We start from the raw sequence: 26,452 nt of genomic DNA, 5'->3' as shown, positions 1-26,452 counted from the left end.
GATGTCCATCACAGATTCTCAAACTCAAAGGTGTCTTTAAATTACTAAGACATTTGGTAAGTCAAAAAAAAAAAAAATGCTAATAAAACAGCAAAAAGCAGGAAATCCTTATATTTAGGAGAATTAAAAAAATTATTTTCTGCTTTGTTAGCATTTAAAAAAACTAGACGATTAATTTTGAAATTCTCACAGACAACAACCATCAAGGTTTTTTGTTGTTGTGGCTCAGTCAATTGGATTTTCCCTCTTGGTATTTGAGTGTTCTAAAATAATATTGTCCACTCGATGGAAACACTAGTGCATAATCAGGTCAAGTAAAATAACTATCAGCTCGGCTTTAGTGGTTGTATTTACTTTACTTCCAGACTTACAACCAAAGCGTGGTTTCTCCATGTTGGGTTGAGTTGGCCTCTTCTGGATCCATCGCTTCCAGGCTTCAACTCCATATTCACTCTGCAGTTTTGGGACCTCTACTGCCTCGGCCTTTTGAGTCGACACTTCAGCTGTCTTAGACGAGCGCTTTGGCTTACGACCCTTAGACAAAATGGAGACATAAAAGAGGTCGACTCATAAATACAATGAGGGTGAGACAACAAGCCATATAGTAGGTATTCCCAGTGTCTAACTACACATTTAAGCACAATCCCATCTTGTCTTAAATGCACAAGCAGCCTCCTTTCTGTTTCCCCAGGCACCTACCCTTTTTTCTCTGGCTTTCCTGTGAGCTTGTCGTCGCCTTGGAGTAGCAGGCGGAGGGCTCGGGGTGCGCCTGGACTCGTCTCTTAAACGGGCCATTTTCTCCAATGTTTCTGGGAATAAAACCAAATTAGACATGCCCACCAAACGATGTGTTTTCCCAAGCACTTCAACTACGCTCTTTAAACACAGGACAAGGGGAGATCAAATTAAAATGTTGTCGCATGCCATAAATGTGCAAACCTCACCGACAGTGAAGTCTGCTTCGATGTCCATGGCAGGGTTGGGCTTGGGGAAAGGCTCATTGGTCAGGCCCAGGGGAATGCCTATAACGGGGTTGAGTTTCTCGTGAGCGTGCGGCCGACTGGGAGACCTGACCGCTGGATCAGAGGATGCTTCCTCCCAGTTATTGAGAAAACTTTCCAAGTCTTCTGTGTCTAAGTCATCACTGTAATTACTGGCGTGATCTGTGAAATAAACATGAGGAACTCTTCATATAGTGTGAAACGTGATATTTATATATAAATGATATTTATCAAACTAAAAGGGAAATAATTTGATGCGACAGGTAATGGATACACATTTATCTCCAATTTCATTATCTTTGAGTCACGCAATTCTATCCTTTTCCATACACTGTAATAATATCCTGAAAAATTGCCAGTTTACTATTTTTTTAAATCAAAAGTCAAGTCAAAGAGATCGAAATGACGTTTCCAACAATTCCGAATGTAAAATTATACAGTTATGTATACAAATATGTATATCCTATATACACAATCAACCGACACATTTACACATATGCACACATTAAGACAATCAAAAATAACAGTCACTTCAATATAGGGGTGGGCGATATGACGATATATATCGTCGAGACGATATTAGGTAGACCCTCCAGAAAAACGCGATTCTGCGATCGCAGAATTTACCGCATAATCAGCAAAATGTCGCAGATTTTTAAAAGGCCGCATATTTATCAAAAGGCTGCATAATCCCCGCATTATTCCACACAAAGTTGAGGGGGAAAAAAGTTAACTCGTCTTGACGTGAAGTGATGATGATGATGACGGGATGTCATCAGCTCGCGCATCACAGAAGGTAAACAACACCGTAGAGTGAACGTGTGGAGCTCACACGCGAGAGAAAACACCAAGATGAAAAAATCTAATCCATCTCATTTACCGACGAACATTTCTGCTAAAGACCGGGCAAAGCAGTACCCCGATGTCTTGCAGGAAAGTGGGGGGAAACTATTCTGCACCCTGTGCAACTGTGTGTTGGAGCATAAGAGAACATCGACGGTGACGACCCACTTTGATTCATTCAAACATTCGAAAATGCTTTCTTCTGCTGCGGACAAGAAAGCCAAACAACTCACGTTCACCGAGGCATCAACCTCCAAAACCCTTTCGAGGGCTACAAGAAACGAGGTGAGAAGCCTACAAGATTGAAGCTGGTCAGATAACGAACATGAAATTAAATGAAAACAGAATGAGGCGGAGAAGTGTGTGTGTGTGCGAGAGAGAGAGAGAGAGAGAGAGAGAGAGAGAGAGAGAGAGAGAGAGAGAGAGAGAGAGAGAGAGAGAGAGAGAGAGAGAGAGAGAGAGAGAGAGAGAGAGAGAGAGAGAGAGAGAGAGAGTGTGATTAAAATAGCCCAATTGCTTTTACAATAAATAAACATTGAATGTGTTTAATTGTATAGTAAAGGGGTTTAACGTTAGTGGCAGGTTGTGTGTGAGAGAGAATAAATAAATAAGACATCCCAATATTTATTTTTTCCGCATATTTAGCAAATTTCACAACTTCCTGCAATTTCACGGCATAAAATCACATAAAACCCTGCATGTTTGATCGCATAATCAAGGATTTTTGCCCGCGTTTTTCTGGAGGGTCTAATTAGGTCTCCACGATATGCCTTTTCAGAGATATCATATCTATCGTGATAGTGCACCAGGGTAGGATTTTCACGGCGGCCATGACGGCCGGTCTGACCGCGAAGCCCCGAAAATAATTGTACGTCCTACGGCCACCATGGCCTGCGTGCCCCTGATACTGTTAAAATCTCGAAGTTGCTTTAAAAGCGTCAAAACAGTGGTTTCTGAAATACATTATGCTGCATTGGAGTTTCACCGCGGCTGTCAGCTGTGTTTACTCCGGTCATTCAAACAGGACGCGCTGGAGAGGGGGCGGGGCTTATATCCATGTAAATACTGTGGTGGAAACCAACTACGACAAAATGTACCTATTTTACCGTGATTTAATTGTAATACACGTTTCAAAATGATGCCGAAGTAACTAAATACTGATAACGGTTAGTAAAACACAAGCTGTCTAGTCAGGATTCAGACAGTATTGCACTTCATTTATTGTCTTGGTTGATTCTGTTGGCTTATATTTTATTTTATCAATAAGCTATTTATATTGTTTTTCCCTTTGGAAACAGATGTTCAGTTATGTTAAAGTCTTTGATTGCAGTTCAAGTCTAAATTTTACATTTTAATTGTTTGGCACTGACTTTTCCTCATTGATGTTTTATGTTTTACTTAGTTATGTTTTACTCTCCTTTTCATGTTTATTGATGTTACATCACTGCTAGTGCTACCTAAAACAGAAAGTGAATATTTATACTGAGAAACTGTGCCTTGAATATTTTATTTTATTTAGCAAGAGAGTGCACTTTACTTGGTGAATAAACCAGTGTTAACGTTTGTTGTGTAGGGTGTAGGCCTACCTACTTGAACACTGAGGAAGCCATATCAAAATTCCTGTTGAATTGTTCATTCAGGGATTCACTGCAGAATTAAAACCAGCTTGAAATGGTATTTTGGTCTGTTACTCCTTTTTATTTGAGTTTGTGTTACCTTGTAGGTGGTTGTACTATTAAGTAACTTGAAAAATAACCATAATAACCAACATGATACTGCTTGAAAAATATCGTGATATTATATTTTTCAATATCGCCCACCCCTACTTCAATATCAATATCTTTGGTGCAAGATTGTCCATAGCAGCGTAAAAAAAGTGTATTTTGCTCTTGTGCTCCTACTAAAGTATTTGTAGACATCTCCAGAGTATTAACCCCCAAGTTTTTACCCCACTACATTTGATCTTGAAGTTGTAGTTATTCTGTAGATTAAGTAGTAGTAGTAGTAGAACCTTTATTTAGCCAGGAAAATCAATTAAGAACAAATTCTTATTTTCAATGATGACCTGACAAAGGCTTCCTGAGGGGATGGGGGTTGGGAGGAAGAAAATAAAAAGACAGACTCCGGTCACTACAGAACCCAGGAGACAACACAATGACACAGAGCAGAGATGACAGGCATAGCAGTTAAACATATAACATATTTAAAATAATACTGCTGGGGTTCAATCAGTCATTAAAATAATATAGAACCATGCATGCCAACCTTTCCAAATCCAAAAGAGGTAGGTTTGCGCACGGCAAATGTGCACACCCAAATGAGGTAATCAGAAGAAATGGAACCCCAGTAATTACATGTATAAACCATGTATTTAACATATATTGCATAATTCTATGCATTTTTCAGAAAAAGTGGTACTTTGGTAAACAGTGACATCAACGACATGTCTGGTCTGTAAAATGCCCGAAAAGTAAAAGAATGGGAAATAAATATCCCAAAGTCTCCACATTTTATTATATTTTTAGTGTGTTTCTGGTCCTCTTTCAGTTGAGACAGTGTAGATGAAGGATGTGTCAGGATGTAGAACTCTTGTGTGAACATTGGATAAAGCCAGGTTCATATTCTTGTTTCATGTTGATGATATATTAGAGTCAAAGGTTTGCAGAGAGCAAAATATCTTTGTGTTGCGCCATAAATCAGAAAATACTGCATTAAAAAAGTAATTTCCTGCATGTTTCTACTGATAAAGTGTGATACAAATAATGTACAGGCTTTCAGATTGCTGTAGTTCACTAAACAGAAACATTAACGACATGTTTGGTGTTGAAAATGTCAGAAAAAGTGAAAGAATGGGAGATAAATATCCCCAAATCTCAAAATTGTATAATATTTTTTGTGTGTTTGTGGTCCTCTTTCAGTTGAGACACTGTAGGTGAAGGATGCTTCAGGAAAATACCAAACACTGGATGTCTTTCAGTCGCCAACGGGGAAACCCTGCAGGACTCAAATGCCTCCTTAAACTAATTTGGGAGTGATTACCCATCAGCCCTGGGTAACGCTGCCTTTCCTCTGCACGTTGTTTCTCTTTCAGAAACACAGAGAACTGTTTTTATGATGAGATCACAGACACGCTGCAAACGGTGTCCGCCAAAAGTCGAGTCCAGTGTCTATGTAGTGTCATTTTTATTTGTTATAGTTTGGGAAGATTGAAAATCGGTAGGGAAAGTCAGCTAAATCGGTAGGCGGTAGAAACATGTCAAAAGCGGTAGACTACCGCCCAAACCGGTAGGGTTGGCAGGTATGTAGAACATTCATCCATTCAATCATTCATTCATCCATTCATGGCAATGCATACTATAGGAGAGGTCAAGACATTGGTAGTGAGCATCAGGCAAAGCAGTTGCCTGTGTGTACCAGCGTGTTTGTAATAGTGTCCCTGAAGGTGCGGGGGAGATAAAGGTCTTCATTTTCAACGTTTTTTGTATGATATTCCAGCCATCAGCTGCTGTAAACTGAAAGGCGGAGCGGCCAAAGGATGTCTGGGCTTTGGGGATCTTTAGCAGGATGTTTGTAGCTGACCGGGTGTTGTGCGTCGGGGGTGGGCGAAGTTGCAGTAATTGTGTGAGGTAGAAGGGGGTGAGGCCTAGGAGTGTTTTATAAACAAACATCAGCCAGTGGATGTTGCGCCTGGTCTCAAGAGAGCGCCAGTTAGCCAGTGAGTACAGATCACAGTGATGTGTCCTGTAGGGGGCATTGGTGGCGAAGCGGATGGCGGAGTGATACAGAACGTCTAAATGATCGAGAGCTCCATAAGATGTTCTATACAAAAAAAAGATGTAACTCTAATTCATATTATATATTATTCAATGTCTAAAAAGTGACTTTACCCTTGTCTAGATTGATTATCCGAGTTCCCTAATGCCATTCTTTCTTTTCATGTTTCCTACTGAACTAAAACCTCAAAATGTTCTCTCTTACCATCTGGAGCAGTTACTTGTTGTCTGTCTTTTCCCGCCACCTTCTCCTTTGGTCTCTCCTCCTTGTTGCTGTTCTCATGTTGTTCTGCCACCATCTCGGCCATGAGGATGAGCTCTGCCTCGAAGGGGTCGGACGGGATCTTTTGCTTTATCTCCTGGATGGTTTCTAAGATGCGTTCAGCGCTGTCCATTGTCACAGGCAGGAACATGGGTACCGGCACCTAGGGCAGGCAGGAAGGAAGTAACAGAGTGTGAGGGGCTGTAAGGAGGATGGCATACACCTACTTTTTAATAATTATTTTAAATGAATTTGACATACTGGAAATGGCAGCCCCATAGGTTGGGGGGTAAACTGGCTGTACATATTCATGGGTACAGGAATATACACCGGCACTGGGACGGGAACGATCAGGATTTTAGGAAAGATGTCGTCTGTAGAGAGGGGGAAAATAAAGACAATGTCAGAGTTGTAAAATCAAAATTAGAAGGGATAGGTCAATAAAGAAGTTTCGGGCCAGCGCCTTCAAAAGTTGTGCTAATCAGGAAATAAGGATTTTATTGTAGGCTATTAAGTACAAAACAACACTGCTTAATATTTGTAGGGGTATGTAAAGACAAAGATGTATAAACCAATACACACACACAAACAGAAAATCGAAATGGATAATATGTTTTTTTTAAGATTTACCAGTTGGCGCCTTCTGCAGGAGAACAGTCTCTAATTAAGATTTTAATTTTATTAAAATACTGATTTGTAATAAAGTATATGCTTGCAGAGACTTAAAGCATTTGTAGAAACATTCATAAACAACTTCAAGTTTTCCAACTCAAGGTCTGCTACTGTTATTACGTATTCAGACATGATTATCAAACATTACATACAAAAACCAGCAATGACATTGGTGTATAGTCTATTTGTTTGACTATGGAGCAGATATGTCGTTACAATAGGAACAACGTTTGGTATTTACCCGTTTGTGCTTCAACATCGACTGTCTGCGTCTTACAGGAAATCGCTTTGTTCTGCACCAGCGGTCTGCAGAGCACGGCCTTGTTCTTCAGGATTTTTGGGCGGGAAGGAGAAGGAACGTTCACTGTATCCGTCTGAACACCAAACTGAAGGAGGAAGTACATAAATAGTAACAACTCCAGAATAAAAACACTTCAAAATACTTATAAGATACAACAACTTACATTTCCAAAGCTCTTGGGATGACAGGATGTGCCTGTTGAGACAATGACAGAGTAAGAAACCATCACATTCAACACTGGAAAATAATCGAATGAGGAAACAGCATGTTTTTTTTCTTATAGGTTTGAATATAGTTCATAAATACCTGTGTTTGTGTGTTGTGTACTTGTCTGGACAGTTCTGTAGGAAACGTTTAATTCCTCTGTTGGAGGTCCTGCAAGTGAGATGACGCTGGCGATGACGGGTGTGGCCTCCGCTGTACCTGAAGTAGGAAAACACAAAAGGGAGTCAGTGGGATATATAGCCAATAGAATTCATAACATTTTTATTAATTTGCGCATGCTTTTATTTAATTTGTTTCAAATTCCAATCCTATAAAAAGTATTGTTATTGTGTAGCCAAAATACAGAACAAAAATGTGCCTAATTAAACCTACTAACACTACTATTTTTGACAGCCAAAACAGCATAAAAAACACAAATTCAATTTTAACAGGTTTTAAATCTAGAATAGGGTTTCAAAGTTGTAGTTTTGACTATTTTCCACCAGCTGAAAATAGTTTATAATGGCCGCCAAATAGATTCAAATGTTTTGGTTGCCCAATTAAAAAATTAAAATGCAGAACCATCAATGTTACTAAATATTGACAGACTGCGACATAGGATTTAGTACACAGAAAATTATTAAAATTCATCATTATTCAATTAAAATAAAAAAGAATAAAATGTTTTAATTGTGTCAGGAATAATTTATGTAATAATACTGTAACCTTTTTTTTTTTTACGTGGGCATTTTTTCCTCTAAGGACATCAGATCAATATGTGACCTGCTCTATCGAAATCAGTCGCATTGACCCGAAGACACATTTTGAGTTGTATACACTGCTGGAAAGAGGAGATTCCTAGCTTTCTAATGATATCAGGATTGTTGTTGTACTCCAAATATTAAGCAAAATATGTCACATTATATAATGACTGTCACCGAGTCATCATTTTGAGAAAAAGGCCTTCAACGTTTTCTCTTCTCTGATCCATCGATCTGATTGATTATTAGCGGAGCAAATTATCAAAATACTACGGAGGGAAGATATTTTCGTTTGGATTACTGGTCTGGGGGGAGCTCGCGAGTGTGGGTGTGTGTATATACGTGTGTGTGTGTGTGTGTAATTTTGTGTTTGTGTGTGTTTCCCGGGGAAAACCCTCACGAGAAACACCAGCTGTTGTTATGCCTGCTGTGACATCAAGTTACTCCGTTCTCTGCTTGTAATTATGCCGTTACCAGCTTCAAAGTTGTATTTATCACCTGAATTTGCCGAAACAAGTTTAATATTCTGAAAGCCAAGACGTTGTTTAATTGAAATCAGATGAAAACAAACTGTAACGGACCCTGCCGTGTTATTTATGATTACTATACGCGTACATTCATAATGTCAGCCGGAGGGAGGGGGGGCGGCGCTGCGGAAGAGCAGATTGCGAATGAGAGGTGCCTGTCTTCGTCCCTTTACAAGCTTCAAACATGTATTTATTGTGTGATTTTGGAAATAAAAGTTTCATATTCTGAAAGCCAAGACTTTGTTTATTTAAAATCAAACAAAACACCCGAATAGTTTTTTACGCAAATCCACGTTTATTCTGAAATGAGCCGTTGCGACTTCCGACTGATTTCGATAGAGCGGGTCACATATTTGTTTTCAAATGAGGGGACAATACTGTATGTTAAAAAAACATAATTAGAGGAAAATAATTCCACACCTTTGACGATTTCTCCCTGCGTGGCCACTTTATCACAGCAGAACTGCAGCTGACAGATCAGATCACAGAAGTGTTTGACCTCTCCCAGCATGGGAAGACTCTGCTTCAGTTTCCCTTTGCGGCCACAGGTGTCACACTTTGCAACCTGAGAGAGAAACAGTGAATAAACATTTAGATCCATTTTTTTTCTTCCACCTATGATTTTAAAAGCTGCATTGCTTACGTGGCAGAAGAGCATAGTGTATTTGGAGCGGCACTCGTCAGAGCAGAACTCCTCGGTGGAGCCTCCGTACTGAGCCGTCACCAGCTCCTTGGACACACTGTAGCAGTAGGCGCAGGAGTTACAGTGCTTCCCCCAGCTTTTAGTCTGGTCGTGTCTGAAGAGGAGCTTACATCCTGGGAGGAAGGAGAAGGGAGGCTTTATCAGATCAAGTGTGTTCTTTAAACATATACAACACAACTTGTACATAATTATATTCTTTGAATGAGTTTTTTATCGTCATCAGGAAATTAAATTATCCAAATACTATTATAATATTTTTGACTGTAGAATGTAAAAAGAATTGTCATATACATATATATAAAAAAAGCTTCTCCCCAGTTTAAGTTTCCTGAAAGATTCCATATTGTTGCCATGTCTGGTGCCACTGTGTCAGTGTTTACAATTCTAGAGTTTAATCTGAGTATGTAAAAAAAATCGTTTCAGACAGTTATTGCAATTTTTAGTATGTATATATTTCCATCTGTCTGGTTACCGTCGCTGCAGAAGTAGCAGTCTCTGTTGTCTATCCTCTTAGCGTCTCTGGTGATCTTTTCGATCTTACAGTATTCACACAGGCTCGTCACGTTGTTGTCTTTCTTGAACTCGTGAGCACAATCAATGCTGCACACGAAAACCATTTGGTCCTGCACACACAGAGGTATTAACATTAGGCATGTCAGTATGTACATCAAGTTCTCAACTCTCAAGGATAAGATACACATTTTTACTTTTTTCAAATTCTTCAGGATTATGATGAAAAGATTGCAATGTTGGATAAACCATACAACACCACACTTTGTGTATTTTACAGGCAGTTCAAATTATCGGTTTTAGCAAAAAGGAAATACTTTAGTCCAAAATCCCAAGAGGGATTGGGCCTATTTACAAGAAAACAACATACTTGGAATTCAATTAAATCTACAGATGTGGGATTTGTCCATGATTAATACTGTTACATCTTCTCACTAACGTGTTGCATTTCCTGTTTACCGCCAGCTTCTGCGGTGTGATGAGATTCATCCAACCTTCAAAGTGGAGAAATGTGGTTCCTTGACAAAAAAAGCCTTGTTACCTTGATCTGGATGACTTCAGGTAGAGATTGTATGTTGCGGGCACACTGGAAGCAGTTCAGTTTCAGTGGTGCTTTGGGGATTTCTTGCTGATTTTGGGCGGAGGTGATCTGGATTTGGGGTGATCCGACGGGCAACTTGGTAAAAATATTCACCTGTGTCTGGGACTTCTTGAACTTTTCCTATGGCACAGAAAACAATAAACAAGAGTGAAAATTCATTCATGTAGAGCAGGGGTCGGCAACAGGCGGACCGCGGTCCGGATCCAGACCCAGACGCCAACCTATACGGACCCGGACCTATAATCAATACATTAATAGGGGATTTCAATTTTGACGGGGCGATTCTATTTTAACCGCCGCCGACAGGGGGCGAAAGAGACGAGTGAGCGATACAGGGAGAGAAACACAGAAGAAGAGATGAGAGCGCGGCAGAGAGGAAAGTGAGTGAGAGAATAATTAGCGATACAGGGAGAGAAGACGGAGAGGAGAGTGAACAGGTGTGTTAGCGGCAGACAGACAGAGACAAATAATTACACATGGCGCTCTCCAAGAAGAGGAAAGTGGACAGTGAGAACAGAGCTTTTAACCCTGAGTGGACTCATTCATTTTCATCCTGCCCACTGGGAGCACAGAGCCAGTGTGTCTCATTTGTTCAGAGACCGTGGCGCTCATTAAAAGTGCCAAAACGCCACTATGAGACAAAACACAAAGTGTTTGACCAAACATTCCCTCTCAAGTCAGAACTGAGCTCACAAAAAATAAGCAGTCTCAGAGCCCAATATGATCAGTCCACCAGGATCCAAATTAAAACTAAATATGGTTCCAGGGCAGGCTAACCGAGGCTAACCAATGAGCACCTGCATGTGTGTATGAGAATGGCCCTGACACCATTTCAGCCCAGATTTAAACTCCTAGCAGGACAAGCTCCAGCTCAATTCTCGCACTGAATTAAAACAAAGTGAGTGAGGGACTGCAATATAAGAGGGAAAGAAAGAGAAACTTTAAAACTGTTCAATTGTTATGATGTGTAAAGACTGATATTGTTCTATAATCGTCTGAAACTGTTAAGTCATGATGTGAAACGGTTAACAAAGAAAAAGGGAAACTCAAGCTGCTGCTACACTTTATTTTATTTATCTAAAATTAAGCACTTTTAAGATGCACATATTTTCAAAAGCTATTTTATTTATTTTCTCTATTTTATTTTTAAATGCAGGCCGAGAGGAACATTACACGTATTTACTGTATATCTGTATAGTTCAAAGTTAATTGACAATAAATAGTTGTTTTTGAATTGTACTTTCTTTATTTGATTGGCAGTCAGTTGTTGATTACATGCAGACGTTGATAAAGCTGCAGCTACTTCAATATATATCACACTAATTCATAAAGCAAGTTAGACATGTTGATGTTCCGGACCTTTGCATGGGGAGATTTTCTCTAACTGGACCTCGTTGAATTTTAGTTGAATACCCCTGATGTAGAGTTTCTAGGCAGAGTAATTAATGAGCAAAACAGCTAACTACACATTTTCAACAAAGGATAAGAATTGTATGTAGTGATAATAACCATTAGTTGTGTGGATATATTGGCTAAATGCGTATATGCAAAAAATTGAACCGCAAGAACAGGAACATTCAGAAGATGACATCTCTGTTATACAGCCTTGAAAAGAACCTTATTATATAACAACATCAGAAATCCAAGACGATTTCTTACCTTATGTATCTAATATCACAATATCGATACAATATTGATATATTGCCCTGCTCTAAATTTGTATTTACTATGTAAACAATAATCAAGAGTGTGATTTAAGAAGTAAACCTCATTACCTGAAAAGCCATAACACAAGGCAGAGTGCAGAAGTTCCTGATGGAGGTATCTGACATGGCCAGGTGGTAGGCGGGAACTGTGTTTTTCCCACAATTATCACAACTCACCCGAGCACCTACAAAAAAAGAGAAGGAAAGAGTATTACAAATATTTCAAAACATCAAAGCAGCCAAGAGCGAGGTAGTAAATCTGTCTTGTAAACTTCTTGTACCTGATGCACTGACGGACTGGACCTTGAAAGCCATCACACAGCTGCTGCTGCAGTACAGGCTCACTGAGTTGTCACTGTTCTTGTTGTGAATCATTTCTCCCATCAGCCGGGTAGTGTTACACATCACGCAGGGCTGGTTGGTCTTAGTGTTCTGTTATGAAATGACAAGACAGATATTTGAGGACTTTTAACAATCTTTTGCTTTGTGTCAAGTACATGTTTAAATCTGCCAGGCCTCAACTTTGATACTCAAACTGTACGGATCAAACCATCTGTAGATCATACTGAACATAAGCACAGACTGTCTTGTTTTGTCCAGTGACTCTTCTAATAAAAGGTTATTGCATAATATTCTATGATACAGAAAAAAATATAAAAATGTTTTAATGAAGCAATTCACTATTGACGGTAACAAGAATTCAAGAAAAACATGGAGCCCCGGGTGTTGTTCTCATATAGTTGGTAAATGTGCTCTATTGTTTAGAGGGTATCTATATATTTGGCACACTTTAGCCATGCTGTAATGTTTAAATGTGTTGTTTATCTCATAATGAGGGTTTCTGGAATTCACCTCTTGCAAGTAGTGAAAGAACCACATTTGTTTATAACTACAAAATCTGCTAAATAAAAGTAGTAAATGTTTCACTTAGTTAATGTATGTAGCCTTAGTACGGTAAGCAAACTGTAGCGTGATTAAGTAAACTGTTTAAATCCGTTCTCACATATTTACACATCAATTTTTGTTATCATTTGACACCACAAATGATTAGCAATACATTGTTGAATAATCAGTTTTATGACCTCCTTGCCATATTCTGCACCAGTCTGACCCTGAATGTCATATTCATACCTCTTTGTACTTGGCCAGACACTCTGCATTGCACAAAGTTTTGTGGCTGTCCTTCAGCTTCAGCATGAGCGATTTCTTGAGGCAGTAGGAGCCGCAGTTTTCGCAGCCAGCCATGGAAAGTTTGTTTACTTTCCGGAAACGGTTGAAGCAGGCGTCGCTGCAGAGCTTGTGGACAGCACCGCTCAGGATCACCTCATGTTTGCTCTGCAGGAGGGAGGACAAAGAACAGTGGATGTTATTTCAGAAAATAATCCTGTCACTACAGAAAGTGTAGGTTACAGGGTCAGCAGTTCTCTGTACTACTTGTGTAACATTAAACAATGCAGGTTTTTTCGAATCTAATTTAAAACTGAAGATGCCACATTTTCTTTGTATTTAATACTGAAATTCCAGGATTTTTTTATTGATTTATAACAAAACGCTGGCTTTTTTTGCCAGACCAAGAAAAAAGCTATAGAAAAATTATTTCTTTATCAAATGGGACACAAATAACCACAAACCATTTTTTATTTTTTTATTGACCACACAGTTTTATTTTTATGAGCCTCTACCAACTGGTTGAGCTGGCCTTCTATGGTAAAAGTGCATCATATACAGTTCAGTATTTGTATGCATCAAACTCAAATAAAACACAAACACATTTTTTTCTTTTATGGAAGATGAGCAATACATACAACCAGATATATTCATACAAATATATTATAATCATGGAAAAAGTGTTTTTCATAATAAAAAAAGACTTGCTCATTTTACAGTATATGCTGAATTGGCCTAACAATAAACAACTGGCCTAACAGCAAATGTATATATCCTGTGTTGGCCTAACTTGCTCATCTGTGTGCAACAGCACAAATTATATTTTTGGGGCATTAGATTCATTACCATTTTTTGTGGTATACTACAAAGCATTGCTGGCTAGCGTTCAAGCACAGAAAAACCATGCATTTCCCACATTTCCATCTGGACACTCCCTTTGGACAGACCTTGCACCGGCCCCGCATCTCACTGTGAAGTGGCCAATGTCCACAGTTGTCATAACGCACATCTGGTGGTGGTTGTTGAGCAGTCTGGGTGTAGTATTTATTTTGAGACATGGGTGGTGGTGAGGAGGGGGGTCTTCCGACTTTGGCTGGCTTATTGACTTGCTTCAAACTGTGGGCGACCTCCAGGCGAAACCTTTTGAGAGGCATGGGTTTCTTGTTCAGCAGGCCACAGTCCCTCTTGTAGACCAGCCAGGAATTTGAGACGGATAGGTCAAGCATGTATCCGAACAGTGGAAAGTACCATCGCCTTGCCTTGGCTGGGGTCTTGTATAGGTGGACCAACATGTCGGAAAGATCAATCCCGCCCATATGCTCATTATAGGCAGGAATGACTGAGGGGCATGTGATGGGAATCTTTGCCTTGGCCTCTTGGCTCCACCGCTTGACAGTCGAAACAGGCTCGACCCCACAGGCATTGCTTAGAAGGTTGACGCATTTGTTGTCAAACCATTTGATTGCGACGACCCCTTCAGAAGATCTGTAATCAAAAGCTCCACGCCCTTTCTTCATCAGCTCTTTGTCTGTCATCAAGGGAGCTCTACCGTTGCGGTTTTGTCGGACATTGCCGATGCACTTGATACCCAGTCCTGAGTGCAGGTTCTGGATCAAGTTGAAACTGGTGAAGTAGTCATCACAGAAGACGATTGAAAGCCGTGGCAGTTCTATGGTTTTGCACAGCGTTGTCACCACTTTCGCCCCTAGAAGTAGCTTCTGCTCCTGCTCACTTAGGCCAACGTTGAAAAACGTGGACGCCCCTTGATAGAGAAGCATGTCATGAATGATCCCAGAGGAACTGGCCCGGCAGAACAGTTTGAAGCCCCACTTGTCTGGCTTGTTGGCGATATACTGGCGGAGATTGCCAGCCCTTGTGCCCTTACATGCCACCATGACCTCATCCACACTCTGCTTGTAGGTGGAAGGGATCTTGAGACACTGCTTACGAAGCATCTCGAAGAGTGGACGGATTTTGAAGAATCGGTCTGGGCTGTCATTGAACTGCTGATTATCACTAAAATGAATAAACCTGCGTAACTGTTGAAATCTGTTCCTCAACATGATATCAGCAATCAAGTTGAAACGTGACGCTCCGTGCCAGTAGTCTTCTATGGCTGGGAAGTGGAAAACACCCATGAAGAGTAGTATTGCCAGGAAATCTTCTATCTCTTCACAGCTCGTCTTGATCGGGTCTCCCAACTCCTGGGCAGAGTAGAGGTTGGTATGGTGAGTGATATGTTCTATCATCTGGTCAGTGAAGATTGTTTTGAAGTACTGAAAGGGTGTCTTTACTTCATCTGGGGGTTCAAACCTTGAATCAGGAACCTGGAATTGCTCAATGTCTTCCTTCTTCCAGATTCTCTCAGTGCCTTTTTGTGGGCCAGGGATCTCCTCTAGCTCCTCCATGGAAATTACTTTGAGGGTGTTTTTCCTTCTTCTCTTCTTCCGGGGAGGTGGTGCTGAAGATGTGCTTGTGGAGGCTTCCGCATCATCAGATTCAAAAGGACACACTTCTTCGAGAGTGGGCAGATCGTCTGGATCATCTATTTCATTATCATCATCACTGAGATTCTCTGCGTCAGATTCTTGGGGATTCTCTGGTATCAGAGCCAGAAGATTGCGGGGCTTTGTTCCATAAAAGCGTTTAGCGTCCATCTATCAATTATAAAATGGAAAGAAAATCTCAATTACAAACCATGTACTATTATAATACTAGAAATAAGTTTACCCCTGTCATTACAAACAATAAGATGGAACATTATTGAATGTTAGATATTGTTCTATAAGGCCTTAGCTATAAATGCACATCAAACAAAAAACGATATACAACAAGGTGAGCTCAGTTCAGCTCTTTACTGTAAGTTTAGCTACATTTGTAAAGCACTTTGGGCTGCATTTCATGCATGAAAGGTGCTTATAAATTATTATTACTATTTCACTCCGACACTCATAACGCAGTACTAGATTTAGTAATATTACCATGAATCTAGCTATTTATTCACCATATTTGGAAAACATCTCTGAAACTCTGAAAAAGTCATATTGCTAGTTTTACAATAAAAGGCCAATTCGACCGGTTGGTTGAGCATATTTTCAAAAAAATAATTACACCCTTGTTAAAACTTTGTTTGTGCATTAAGTTGTCTAATTCTGTTCAGTATGTGCTCTGACACTAAAATATATCAAATGATATGCTTACCTTACAAAAGTTGACCAAAAAGAGTGATTTCTTCAGGAGTGATTTTTAGCATGCCAACTTTCTCAGTAGGCGCTTTCACACTTTTCCCACTTTAGTTCCGATATGTTGCGTTCACACCAAAAAAATCCGGGACAAAAATTAGTTCATGAGAACCTTTTTACCCTTTTTTCCGTCCCGAAAAGCAGGGACTTTCGTGGGAGAAAAAGGTTCCTATTTCTGATTGGCTGGGCGGATTGCAAACCACGCCCCGTAAGTTTTGTGAAGCCGCCATTTTATTATCCTCGTATTAGCATTATTAGCAAGCGCACAAACGCAGAGAGACTAACTTATGGCAACACAAAAAAAAACATGGGAGCGGTGGAGATGAGGAGGTGTCGGTGTTCTGGCGATTTACTCGGAAGGCTTCAGTAGCTGCTGGGAGTCCCAGCAGCTTCTACTGAAGCCAGTCCCCAACTCCGGGGGCTTCGGGTGGCAGTATACGCCGTGAAGTTGTTTGGGCCTGCCAGTAAACCCAAAGCAGAAGAAGAAGAAGTGACATCAGCGGCTTCATTTGCCTAATCCTCCCCCAGGGACTTACTCCGGTGTGAACGCGATCTGTACTTAGTTCATGAGAACTAAAGAATTCTCATGAACCTTTGTGAGAAAAGTACTGCGGTGTGAAAGCGCCCATTGGAAGCTAGCTGAAGGGCATTCTGTTCGAACCACAGTGATATCTAGAGGTTGTTTTGTGCATAACATGTCAACCAAATGGTAGAGATGGCCGAATCAGATGGAGTTAAACTTGTTCAATAAGATATCAAGACACAATATGTGCACTACCAAATGGTGGCGCTGGGTGTTAGAGGGTTAAAGCTGAAATTGCAGGATTCAAAATTGTATTTGTTAGAAATATTTTTTCAAGATTGTTCGATAATCAAATATCAGATGACTTTTGAGGCTTAATGCTGTAAATCAAACAAAGATTGATTTACTCTCTAAAAGTTGCACAATGTTTATAATAACCTTACTTTAAAAATAAAATATTATATCTGGGTTAATTATTATTTGTGAAAATAATCGTAATGTAAGGAAGGAAAGATAATAATATTGATGTTAAACATTCAATTAATTTTAAAGCTAATATAAGCACTTTAAAGCTAATATAAGCAGAAAATAAATCAGCAACCTTTTCTTTTCTTACAAAATGTTAAACTGTTTTTTGTAACATTTTGACCAGCAACAGGGGTTGGACACAAACACACACATCAGCAACCATTTTGATAATACATGAATCATTTCAGTATTCTTTACAAATGTACAAAACAAGACACTTGTTCTTGAACACTACAATGCTGATTCGTCACTCTTTTTGACCTTTTATAGACCAAACTATTCATATGTTAATCAGGCAAATAAACAACAGATCAATAGATAATTAAAATAATATTGAGTATGAGCACTGTTGTGTTTGACTTACGATGCAGTATCTGCTGCACATGCTGCAGAGTGACGGGGTTAATTTGGGTTGAGATGATTTTTTGATGGCGTCTTGCTTGAAGTTGAAGCTGGTCAGGCAGTTCTGACTGCAGAATTCTTTCACGCTGCCACTAGCATCTGGAGCCAGGATGATGTCCTGAGGCCGAAATATCAACCTGGGTCAAAACAATAAGAGATACACATTCAGTTATAGTTTATTTGGGTCATGATCTTTCACAAAATAAGCACATGTTTATTTTTAAGATTCATAACATGTCTTCCATCACACTAGTGAAAAGAACAAATCCAACAAACGCAATTAGCTTTAGCATTGTCTACTTTTGATTTAAGGTTTCCTCTTCAATTCACCAAAATTGAATCAAAGCTTTAGATAATACCTTATTTGCACATTTAAATATAATATTTCAGAAAGCTTGAGAAACAAAAAGTGATTGTCTTACTGTAATTAACCAACTGTGGACGTTTTAAGGTGATATCAATTGCTAAAAATATTTTACCATGATAACCTGGAGTCCCCTTAATATTAATTGTGTCAAAGTGTCGTTAGTTTTGAAAGATGTTACTGTTTTCTGTCTAACTCACTTTTGGCAGTCGTGGCAGACCTTAGTGACTCCTTTGGCTGCGGGGAGCGACGTGGTGAGGCAAGAGGTGGAGCAGAAGAGGGCGGGGGAGCCCTTCCTCTGGAAAGCTGTCTGTCCTTTGATCAGGCTCGACTTGCAGTTGGAGCAGGACATGTGCAGGGAGGAGGGGTTGACGACGGGCAGCAATTGAGCTTCAGCAGCTGGGGTCACAGAGAAGACCGATCCGATCCTCAGGTCCTCCTGTCAATAACAGAACAGGAAAAAGTATTCAGTCGTAGTCTGGATTTGACTTTTTTCGGGTATTCCATTTGAAAAAGTGGGGGTAATTTTATATATACGAGGACTAGAAATGCGCTCACTTTTCTTTGTCTAATGGGGGTATCAAAAAAAATGTAGAAAGGTTATTTGTTTTATTTTGAGACGTTTAAAATGTACCTGTTAATCAAACTCAACTTTAGCATTTTTAGAGTTGGCACAGGGATCCAAATATCCACACAGGTGATTAAAATCTTAGGGCAAGAGTGTCAGATTATTGCTGTGCTTTTTTTTCACCTAATATGGCCGTTATGTTACAAGATTAACATTCATAGTAAATAAAACTTGATCAGACATAGTAAAATTGTTGTTATGACCATGAGACTAAGACATTAAACTGCCATCAGAGGGCTTGTGACCTACCTTTGCAATATTGGGCTCATCTTTCACGTTTGCAGTGGAAGATATCAGAGCTTGATCATAATCTTCATCTATGGGCTCATCCTTCACCTTGACCAGAGGTGGTGAGGGAGACGACCTGATTGGCTGGTTAGCAGCATTTTCCTGCAATAGGGGAACAAAAAAGAAAATGATTGTTGTTGTTGTTGTTGTTTTAAACATCCATGGTAAGATGACATCCAATGTGTTTCTATGGACTGGTTTTCATATACACATTTAAGTGGATTGTCTTACTTACTCTTACAGTGTCTAATCTTGGTATCAGCAGGTTAACGACTTTTATCCCGTTCACTTCAGTCGCTGGTGAGGATATGTCCCTTCCTACAGGAACATAAGCGACATGTTGATTTGTTAAATATGTGAATACGTTTGCAAATTAAGTCATATAGAAAATACAATAATCCATTCATTGCAACAGTGACACACAAATGAAAGACAAAATCATGAAGTATGTGATTGAACCAAAATCAAAATGAAAACACAACTGGACAAGAGGATGTAAGGAAGCATCAAGATGCTAGTTATATTTTATTTGTGGAATGCTTATGACCTGTAATTAAGTAACATTTTGAGGTAATTGACTGGAGGTAAATACTTGAGGTTATTGGCTTTATTGCTACTTCATACATCTACCCCAATACATTGCAGAGAAAAATATTGTACTTTTTTTATTCGACTACATTATTATGAAAGCTTTAGTTAATCTGTAATTTTTTTTAAACAATGTTATTTTGACTACAACAGTGTTCATCTCAGCATTAAAAGATGAGCAGTGCAGTCGCCAAAAGCTGGTGGACATCAACCATTTTAAAAGTTTCAAGGGACATTGAAAACTTCACTGGTTGGTAAAAGCCTGCAAGTGTGATGAGAATTGTATACGTTAAAGGGAGGGAATGCTCATGACACGCATTTTTAAATAATTATCATCCGATAAAACAGACCAGTCTCTGCTAGTCTTTTTTTTTTTTTATCCGATGACGTTATCAGTGATTTTAAACTGATTAATTACCGAAATAACATCAACCCTGTGGGCGGCGCCATTTTGACGAGTCACATGACTTATTTTACCGGAAGTGACGTGAACTATGCGTTTGGTGTCGAGGACAAATTGACGGATGTGCTTTGTTCATGTTGTTTACTCTAGTTACTCTCACAATTCTATAGAAATATGCCTCATTGTATCGCGAAACATTGCCACAATTCGGATAGGAACAATCCACGGAATGCTCGGTTCCATCCAGGAAGTACGTTCGGAGCCAGTGGCTAGCGAAATGTGCTCGGCCCGAACCGAAAGATCCACAGGCGCATGTATGCAGCGAACATTTCAAGTTTCCGGACGACTACTCTGAGAGTATGATGAAACATAAAATGGGATTTATTAATCACCCATTACTTAATGGGGATGCAGTGCACTGCCAATGCCAGCCAGCGTAAGCACATTACTCAGCAGACTTTACTTATTGTTTACTACGTAAGGAAGCAGGAATTGCAGGACCCAGAGCGCACAGAGCACAAAGCGGACAGCAGATAACGGAATTGCAGTTTTATTGCTTATAGATTATCAGAACATTTCAAAGGGGACACAGTCACATTGGATATTAACCTATGGATTAACTACATCATCGTTTTTATCGTTTTAATGCCATTGAAGACCAGTTTAGACCAGACAAAGACCAAGGTAAGCCATGTTAGCCTAGCGCATGTTAGTACCTAGCGTCACTTGTTTTGATGTACGTTTTTGTTGATAACGTCGCGAGTTTGTATCTTTCAGTGTTGAGGTGGGCACCGTTAGATTCTGTGTCTTTACGATCATAAACGATGTGTTGGATGTGCAGCTAGGATAAGTAATAAGGGAGCTAGGAGTGATTTTCGGAGCAGTAATAGGTTAGCATTTTTCGCTCGGGGCTAATTCAGAGGCTCACTGTTAGCATTGTGTGTTTTTTTTTAAAGAAAAAAATGAAAAAAGATCAGTTAAATTAGTTTTTTTCCCGTTATATGGATATAAAATATTCATAGTTTATAAAATATTAAGGTTCCTTAGACGTTGTTTCCTGCAAATGACGCGATTTGGGCCCCGGAACCGGGTCTGTGGGGCCTAAGAGGATAACAGAGTATGTTTTTTATTTTTTTTACAGTTGTATTTGGATGGAATGAATACCTATAGTGATAATTCAAAGTAAGTCCGCCTGGACTTTATTTTTCTAAACTTCTTCCTCGGCTGATGAGTCCGAACTCAAATACTCCGCCATGTGACGTCACGACCTAGTTTTTCGGATCATGTGACTACTGAAAATGGCCAAAATGGCAGCTGCCTGACGGAATATACAGGTTTTGATCAAAAAAGAGCTATGAAATCATTATTTACCGGGGAACATCGCTGATTTCTTCAGGGTATGGTTTAAACATAATGTTTCACTAAATACTGAAGTTTTAAAAAAAATATCTAATGACTGGAGCCTTCCTTTAAATCATGAATGCACTTCATTTTACCCCAAACCACATGCTCTGAGGCCCTTTCTCATTTCTCTAACTCCCCTCCTCGACTCCTATCCTCGAGACTTAGTCCCGCCCACAGGAGATGCGAGCGGAGGACTGAGGAGGGGAACCGAGGAGAAAGGAGAAAAATATCGACTCTGTTTGTAGATATCTACTAAACTAAAGCATACAAATAAAGAGAGTAATGTAGGCCTGTTATACTGTTATACTGAGTGATATATATTATACTAGGGATGCTCCGATCGATCGGCCACCGATCGATATCGGCCGATACTCACTCTCTGCCGATCGATCGGTGCTCTCTAAAAATGCCTATCGCGAGAGCCGATCGCATGACGTAAAATACATTTTTTTCTCTGTGCGCGGCAAAACAAGCTCGCAAAAATGGCTTCACGAGTCTGGCAGTATTTTAAGGTGTCCGAAAAAGACAATAAAATAGCGGTATGCAACGTGTGTGAAGCAGAAATCCTGCAGCTCCACCCGCTGTGACGGACCGGTGAGCGGAGCGAAACACACACCAAGAGTTAGACCTAACACACTTAGCTATTTTATCTACCTCTGGAACTAGCTAAACTAGTTATACATATATTTATTCTTCACTGTCGGGTCACTCATTACTGGATCAGTGAGCTGCATGAGATACTGACAGGCTGTCAGGAGAGAGAGAGGGGGAGAGAGGAAAAGAGAGCGCTTCCGCTCATTTCTCCTGTGTTATTCTCCAAAGTGAATGTAAACTTGAATAATGTACTTCATTTGAATGTAATAATTATGTTGGTTGTTGTTTGTGGAAGCGCCAGTGAATGAGCCCCATTAACTGAGTTTTAAACATCACTTTAAATGGAAGATCCCCATAGGCCCCGCCCACTCGATCGGATCGGCATCGGCCGATACTGATTCCGGCGATCGGCCCCAAAATTGGCGATCGGAGCATCCCTATATTATACACACTGCTCTGCTTTCGCCACGGACCTCACAGCTGTTCTCACTGGAAACATCGCTTCGCGATTAAAGCAGTTAATAAAATAATATCCAGGGGATGCATGCAGAGCTGTCCTTGGCTGAGATAAGTCCGGCCGTGTGCCACACGACTCTTTTAAACATCACTGTTGCCGGAAATACATCCGCGGATGATCCAAAGAGGACCCATCAGTGTATCTTCGATTATAGCTCCTCGACCCTCAGTCCTCGATGTGCATTTAGAGAAATTAGATGTCCTAGAACATGGCGCGCTGAAATCCATTTCCGGGTCACTATCGGAGGACCGAGGAGTCGAGGAGGGGAAATTAGTGAAATGAGAAAGGGCCTGAGGACACTTACCCGTACTTGTCGTGGCTTCGGGAGGTGGAGACGAGCTGGACCTCAGCATATCTAAAGCCACTTTCACGTCCTCCACCTGCTCCTCGTCTGGTTGGGGCAGTACGGGGGGTTTCACATCAACTTCCTCCTCAACAGCATTACTGTTACATAACACTGAGGATGTGAGGGAACATTTTAAAAAAAAAACGAAATTAGTTGGATGATATAAGATAAGATAAAAAGGGCTTTTATTGATCTCCGTAGGGGAAATTCTGGTGTTATAGAAGCAACAGAATAAGACAGAAACACAGATAGTACACATGGAATAATAAGAATAACATAAGAACAAATAAAATATATGTATTAATAGTATGAATATAAATAGAAAAAAGGTGAATGGACATACAGTATATACAGATATGTATAAAGGTTACATATATACACATTACATGCATATATGCAGGTAACACTGTGGTGAAAGTCCTGTCTGCATATTGTGCACATTTTATTGATATTAATATTTAGTGCAGGTTGGTTTTGATATAAAGTGCTTTGTTTACCTTCTCAGAAAGATGCTGCTATGTTTCAAAATGTTTTGACGATAAATAAGAATGTATAAAGTATTTAATAAGCAGCACTGAAAACAATGTGATCACCCTTTTCACTTAATTCCACTCCTGGGAACTTTCGCTACAAAAGGTCCAACAACTTCATCAATCAGAAGCTGGGAGGTGCTGAAAAATGGAAGTCATGCATCATAGAATTTGTTTACATTTTGTGGCTGAACCTGGCACTGGTGACAAAACTGATTTACCACTCTCCTCTAGCTCTCGTTTGTACTTACAAAGAAGTAAGGTGTGTATATCTGTCAGCAGGATTATGGAGACAAAAAATTGCCAAATTTCATTAAACTTGATGAAAGAGTGTACTCTGCTTAACTTTACCTGTATTAAAAATGGCAGGTGAATGGCTGCAGTCCTCCTCCATTAAATGATTCTCTTGCTCCTCTTTCATCTGAGCTTCCTGTTCCCCCTGATCTACTGTACCAATGTCCATCATCTCATCGAGGTCCTCTGCTTTAGGAACCCTGGATCTACTGCCAGGTGACCCCTGCTGAGTGCCTTTGTCCTTTGTAGTGTCCATGTCTGTTTCCATGTTTAAGTTTGTTATCTTCTCAACAGTATTGGGCATATGTGTATCCTTGCTCATATCAGGTCCTGCAGGATTTTCCTCTGAGCTCAACTCAAACTCTTCCTCGGTTTTCACCTGAGTACCTTCTTCTTCTTTCTCAGTCTCTGATGTGCTATTTGACCCAACACCGTGAACCATAACTGTGCTGACTGTCTCTTCAGTGGATAAAGTCTCTTTATGATCAATTTCTTTACTTTCTATTTCTTTTTGAGCAGCAACAAAGGTATCTTCCTCTCCATGTTCAGAGAGTCTTTGAGAAGCTGTGTGAACAAGCTGTGGTTCTCCAACATCTGCAGAAAATCCTGGCTCTGAAACAGCCTCCATAGACTCTCCGTCTGTTACCTGTGAAAGAAACAAAAACCTCCCATTATGTGCAATGCTATTGAAAATAAGTCATACACAAATCAGTATAGAATGTTGCGTAATTACTTAGAAATTATCAATCAGAAGTGTTTATCAGATAATCAAATGTTCTTGTCCTCCATTTAAAACAATGATACTTTTCTTTTGTCAATGTTTTTGTTATTAAAAAGGTCCTTCTCAAAAATGTTTGCTTTTATCACATCTGTTTTTATTATATTGTCCTTATCATATCTGTTCTTGCTATTTGCTGCCTCTCTTTTGTTATGCACTGGATTGCTTGTTTTTATAGTGCAATGTTTGAACTTCTCAACTTTGCATGTTTTCATTTATTCCCTCTTATCTTCAGTTTAATGTAAAACTTGTTGAACTACACACTGTATGAAATGTGCTTCATTCATAAAGTTGTATTGTCAATATATGTATAAAAAAGGAAAAAGTGAAAGAAAAAAGTAAATATACCGACTAGCTGATAACACAACCAGTGTACTACGGTTGCAGATATTATATCCAAATGCATGCATAACAAATATAGTTATTATAGAACTCGTGTTTTAGAAATGTAACCTGGCATTAGCACGCCCAGTCAGCCGTGTGTTAACCGTGCATCAAACACGACAACACAGTTAGCTTGTTGCTGCAAATGCAATGTAAACACAGCTAGCATCACTGCTGCAGAGCTGTTCAGACAACAACAGCGGTGTTATTACCTCCTTCTGAGACGCTTCCTTGGATGTGGCCATGTTGCGATGATGTGTTGACTAAATACATGAACTGCAAACAAGAGAAAAACTAGCTCACCAGTCGCTAAGCTAATCTAGCTTGCTTTACAAGTCTGCACGTCTGCACACGTTTCTGCCGTAGTCCTCCACAGTGAGCTAGCCTTATAGTAGCTCAATAACTAACCGCTTTGCTAATGAAATAACTTTTCTAGTTGTGTTATGTTGTATTAATGTCTTCATACAGCAACGTTATGAGGATGTATATAATGTATACAGCCGGAACAACGTGCCGCGTATTCGCGCGCCAGCTTCTTGGCATACGAGAATTGATTGGTAGTGAGCGGTGGGTGTCCATCCCCGGTTTCCGTAGCCGCCATGTTTGCTCCAAAATTTGAGTTTTGCAACTAAATATGCGAGTATCTGCGTTTAAAAATGTGGTTTACATAAACTCTGCAACCATAAAATACTTTTAATATGATCTCTTAGTACATATGTTGCATCCAGTCTATCACGTTGCAGTGTTTTGCTTCTTCTTTGAGGTTTAATGGTAGACTCAGACTGCAGCTCAAAGTTTAGGGGCATACAGCCACCTACTGTACCGGAGTGGGAAGCATCATGATTTTATATATTTTTTTATAATTGCCAGTAAAATCGAAATCATATAGATACAACACTATCTAAGATATTGCAGTATTAAAATCGGAGATAATATGCGTCTGGCAATGCGCAATATTTATTTTGTTCAACCCCCAACACCAAGTCCGACGATTTATTTTCTCAGCCGCTCCTCCGCAAGATGGCGTCGCGTGACGTCACAGTGGCCAAACAAACAAACCTTGGCTTATCGCTCACAGCTGCTTCCGCCGATAGTACAACTTAGTTTCGTTATCATGTCTGATTCTGAATAGACTATAGTCTAAAAGCTTTAGGAATCCAAACTATAACATATAATAAGTACCCTGTATCAAGATTGATGCAAAACAAGTGACGTTTGACCTTTTTAGAGAGGTTTAGAAAAATAAAGTCCAGGCGGACTCACCACTGGGTAATTTGGGAACCATCACAACCAAACACAATGCTAACAGTGAGACTCTGAATTAGCCCCGAGCGAAAAATGCTAACCTATTACTGCACCGAAATCACTCCTAGCTCCCTTATTACTTATCCTAGCTCCACATCCAACAGATTGTTTATGATCGTAAAGACACAGAATCTAACGGTGCCCACCTCTATAAGCACCCACTCGGCTGAAAGAAATGAAAGCATGGCGGAGGGCTTTTTTGATGCATAGGCCTAATGAAGTGGTTAGAAGAATGTTGGGTTTTCTAAGTGCTCACAGTCACTTTTAATTGCGCGGGGGAAATTTTTAATTGGGCCAGGAGGA

At 39.8% G+C, this 26,452-nt stretch overlaps 1 protein-coding gene across 1 annotated transcript in view; it reads right to left on the bottom strand.

The window, feature by feature from the left end:
* LOC117536668 (zinc finger MYM-type protein 4-like) overlaps positions 1-25,595 on the bottom strand; it is a 28,965-nt gene extending 3,370 nt beyond the window's left edge. The window contains exons 1-22 of the mRNA XM_034201625.1: positions 25,057-25,595; positions 23,740-24,328; positions 22,817-22,969; positions 19,242-19,324; positions 18,968-19,108; positions 18,291-18,529; positions 17,689-17,863; positions 12,996-13,199; positions 12,146-12,296; positions 11,934-12,049; positions 10,099-10,278; positions 9,520-9,670; positions 8,988-9,160; positions 8,765-8,909; positions 7,159-7,275; positions 7,016-7,047; positions 6,793-6,937; positions 6,141-6,253; positions 5,823-6,042; positions 945-1,163; positions 700-809; positions 372-534 (exon numbers count right to left, since the gene is read on the bottom strand). Of these exons, the coding sequence (XP_034057516.1) occupies positions 372-534; positions 700-809; positions 945-1,163; positions 5,823-6,042; positions 6,141-6,253; positions 6,793-6,937; positions 7,016-7,047; positions 7,159-7,275; positions 8,765-8,909; positions 8,988-9,160; positions 9,520-9,670; positions 10,099-10,278; positions 11,934-12,049; positions 12,146-12,296; positions 12,996-13,199; positions 17,689-17,863; positions 18,291-18,529; positions 18,968-19,108; positions 19,242-19,324; positions 22,817-22,969; positions 23,740-24,328; positions 25,057-25,089 (3,652 nt within the window). The 5' untranslated portion in view covers positions 25,090-25,595. The remainder of the gene's footprint in view (positions 1-371; positions 535-699; positions 810-944; positions 1,164-5,822; positions 6,043-6,140; positions 6,254-6,792; positions 6,938-7,015; positions 7,048-7,158; positions 7,276-8,764; positions 8,910-8,987; positions 9,161-9,519; positions 9,671-10,098; positions 10,279-11,933; positions 12,050-12,145; positions 12,297-12,995; positions 13,200-17,688; positions 17,864-18,290; positions 18,530-18,967; positions 19,109-19,241; positions 19,325-22,816; positions 22,970-23,739; positions 24,329-25,056) is intronic.
* Between the last annotated feature and the right edge of the window lie 857 nt (positions 25,596-26,452).

This window comes from Gymnodraco acuticeps, unplaced genomic scaffold (assembly GCF_902827175.1).
Source record: "Gymnodraco acuticeps unplaced genomic scaffold, fGymAcu1.1, whole genome shotgun sequence".
Classification (NCBI taxonomy): domain Eukaryota; kingdom Metazoa; phylum Chordata; class Actinopteri; order Perciformes; family Bathydraconidae; genus Gymnodraco; species Gymnodraco acuticeps.
The sequence above is the reverse complement of the archived record's forward strand: the minus strand, read 5'-3'. Positions and strand labels throughout refer to the sequence as shown.